The 2,783-nt window shown below is 35.2% G+C and overlaps 1 protein-coding gene across 1 annotated transcript in view; it reads right to left on the minus strand.

The window, feature by feature from the left end:
• Nucleotides 1–2,777, minus strand: part of LOC107580094 (WD repeat and FYVE domain-containing protein 3-like) — a gene marked incomplete at its 3' end in the record, with an annotated part of 20,229 nt that extends 17,452 nt beyond the window's left edge. The window contains exons 1-2 of the mRNA XM_016265839.1: nucleotides 2,403–2,777; nucleotides 906–1,083 (exon numbers count right to left, since the gene is read on the minus strand). Of these exons, the coding sequence (XP_016121325.1) occupies nucleotides 906–1,083; nucleotides 2,403–2,767 (543 nt within the window). The remainder of the gene's footprint in view (nucleotides 1–905; nucleotides 1,084–2,402) is intronic.
• Between the last annotated feature and the right edge of the window lie 6 nt (nucleotides 2,778–2,783).

Raw genomic sequence — 2,783 nt, forward strand, 5'->3', positions numbered from 1 at the left:
TTCCACGACATTCTAATTTATTGAGATGCACCTGTAAATAATACACTAATGTATTTAGGCTTCACAACATTATAATGTACAATATGAAAAACTGATGTTCATTTTGAGAGTGGTTAAAATTACACTTAATAGTATTATTAAACTATTAGTGTTTTTAAAGATTAACTTCAAGTAAGTGTTAGATGCTGTTAAAGGTAATCGAAATGAAAAAAAATAGGGGAAATTAGCATGCACAATTATACAATATCAACATTTCCACTACAATTCAAAAGTTTGGGGTCAGTAATTTGTATCTAAAGGAATTATTACTTTTATTAGTATTTTAGCAGAGCCCTTTACATTGTTTAAAAATATAATAATAAAAATATATATTATTTCAAATAAATACTGTTCTACTGGACTTTCTATTCATCAGAGAATCTGGAGAAAAATGCGTCCGTTTCCACAAAAGTATTCAGCAACACAACTGTTTTCAGCACTGATAATTAATAAATGTTTCTTGAGCACCAAATTAGTAAATTAGAATTATTTAATAAGAATTATAATTTTATATATAAGGATTGTGTGACACTGGAGTAATGCCAGCTTTGCCATCACAGGAATAAATAACACTTTAACACTCATATTTTTGAAACAGATATATATGAAATATATATCTACAGATATAATAAATAAAAATAGAAAACTTAACTTCAATTTCAATAAAAATAAATGCAGCCTTGGTGAGCATATTTAAAAAATCTCAAACTTTTTAACTGTAGTGTGTATATGTACAATGTGGATATATATGATAAATTAAAAAAAATTCTAATAACGGCAGATAAACAATATAGTACCAATATACCCTACAGTAAGGAAAGGTGTGAGAAAGGTGAACAAACGAAGGAAGAGAGAATGAAACAGACTGGGGAAAAAATGGTCTGATCACTCGACGAGCACAGAACAGAAAAAAAAGGAAAAGACAGAGGGAGAAAAGGAAGAGGTGGCAGAAAGCGGTACCTCTTCCTGGCGATTGCTGGCGTGCCCCAAGGAGAGGGCAACGAGGTCTCGTGAGTCAGGCAGGGGGGCACCTGCTCGGCACGACTACAACGATTCAACCACACACGGACACGCAGAGTCACGACCAAACAATCAACATAAAAACAGACCAGACATTCCCACAGCCATACAAACACAAACAGCAGGTCCATACCACACACACCCCGTGTGTGCAGCCAGGCAATGCCAGAGGTTACGAGAGACAAAGAAATGAGAAAGAGCAAGAGACGGAGGCAGTTAGTTCCTGTTGAATATACAGCTCAGGGCACAGCACATAGAACTCAGAGGATATACAGATCATGCAAATCTAACACAAACATAAGCCCAAAGCACAGCTACACTCAGATAGCATGTAAAGGCATTTGCATCTCTCTTCTGAAGGTCATGACTAATGAGAACGGTACATTGAAGGAAACTACGCTCTCAGCAGATCAGGGATGTGCATGAAGAATCAACATGTCGAGTACTTATTCTGCACCAACTACTAAGATGTAACATTCTATTCAAACTAGGCAAACCTATTTTCTTTTATGACTTTGCCTGCCATAGAAATCAATGAGAATACTTTCCCGCTGAATCCCTCATTGTTACAAATGAATATTTAGGGTGGCATTCTAGATACGCGTTTATGTTTTGAAAGGAAATGTTGTGTAATTTTAAGTGCATCCAAGTTGCAATTTTTAGAACCTGATTTGTTAATTTGGTTCTTGTTAGAATCATGAATCCCAGCAGATTGGTGGAAAAAAATGCAAAAATAAATTACCCTGGCAGAATGCATTTTCTATTAGGCTCACGTGGGCATTATAAATTGTTTATTTAAATAATAACATAATATAAAAACAGAAAATAAAAATTACAAATGAAATAGTCTTTTTAGAATAGACATGGTTACATGTTAATTCCCCTGATGGCGGTAGTCTAATTTTAAAATTGTTTTCTATGTAAGCTCTGTGTGACCTCAAACACACTTTTAATTTTTAATTACTTTGCTTATTTTTTTTTTTAGCTTCTTCATTTTAATTTTCAAATGTAGTTTTGCACAGTTTTTTCTTAAACCATTGTGTTCATTTATTTTGTTTTAAGAAATAGCATAGTTTGTCAAAGTTATTATTAAACTGTCATTAGTGATGCATTTGAATTAAACAAAATATATACTTTATAGACATCACACGTCAATTTTAATTTTATTTGTTATCTTTATGTGCAAAGAGTACTCGACTATAAAATTACTCTTTTTTTTCCTCAATAAAAGTAAACTGCTGCCTCAATCAAAAGAGGGATTTCATTTCATCTTACTGATATCACATCCAAAACACATTGATCCTTTCTATTCATTAAGAAAAGGCAACTTCATTTAACCACACCTGTCAAATGAGTCTGTGGCCATCTTGTACAGGTAGATGAACAGCTTGCTGCAGTGCTTAAGAGTGGGACAAACGTTTTCTGCAGGTATGATCTCATCCTCCAGTAACCGCTGGAATGGCTGGGCATTAGAGGGGAAGACGGTTGCTGGACCAACTTTCTTAGAATCGGAAAAACATCCCAAAAGTCGCACTGCATCGGCCAGCTTCTCGTACTGGATCTCAGTGCGAAAGAAGTGCGAGTTGGCAGGTTCATAACGCATGGCTGCTGTTAGAGTGCAGAATACGGTATGTAGAAGTTCAAAGATTTTGTTCTGGTTGACCTTCTCCCAGCCGCTGACAGGTGGAGAACAGAGAGAACGCTCCATGGCAACCAACAGTGAG

This window comes from Sinocyclocheilus grahami, unplaced genomic scaffold, assembly GCF_001515645.1.
Source record: "Sinocyclocheilus grahami isolate Dianchi unplaced genomic scaffold, SAMN03320097.WGS_v1.1 scaffold24539.1, whole genome shotgun sequence".
In the NCBI taxonomy this organism is placed as follows: domain Eukaryota; kingdom Metazoa; phylum Chordata; class Actinopteri; order Cypriniformes; family Cyprinidae; genus Sinocyclocheilus; species Sinocyclocheilus grahami.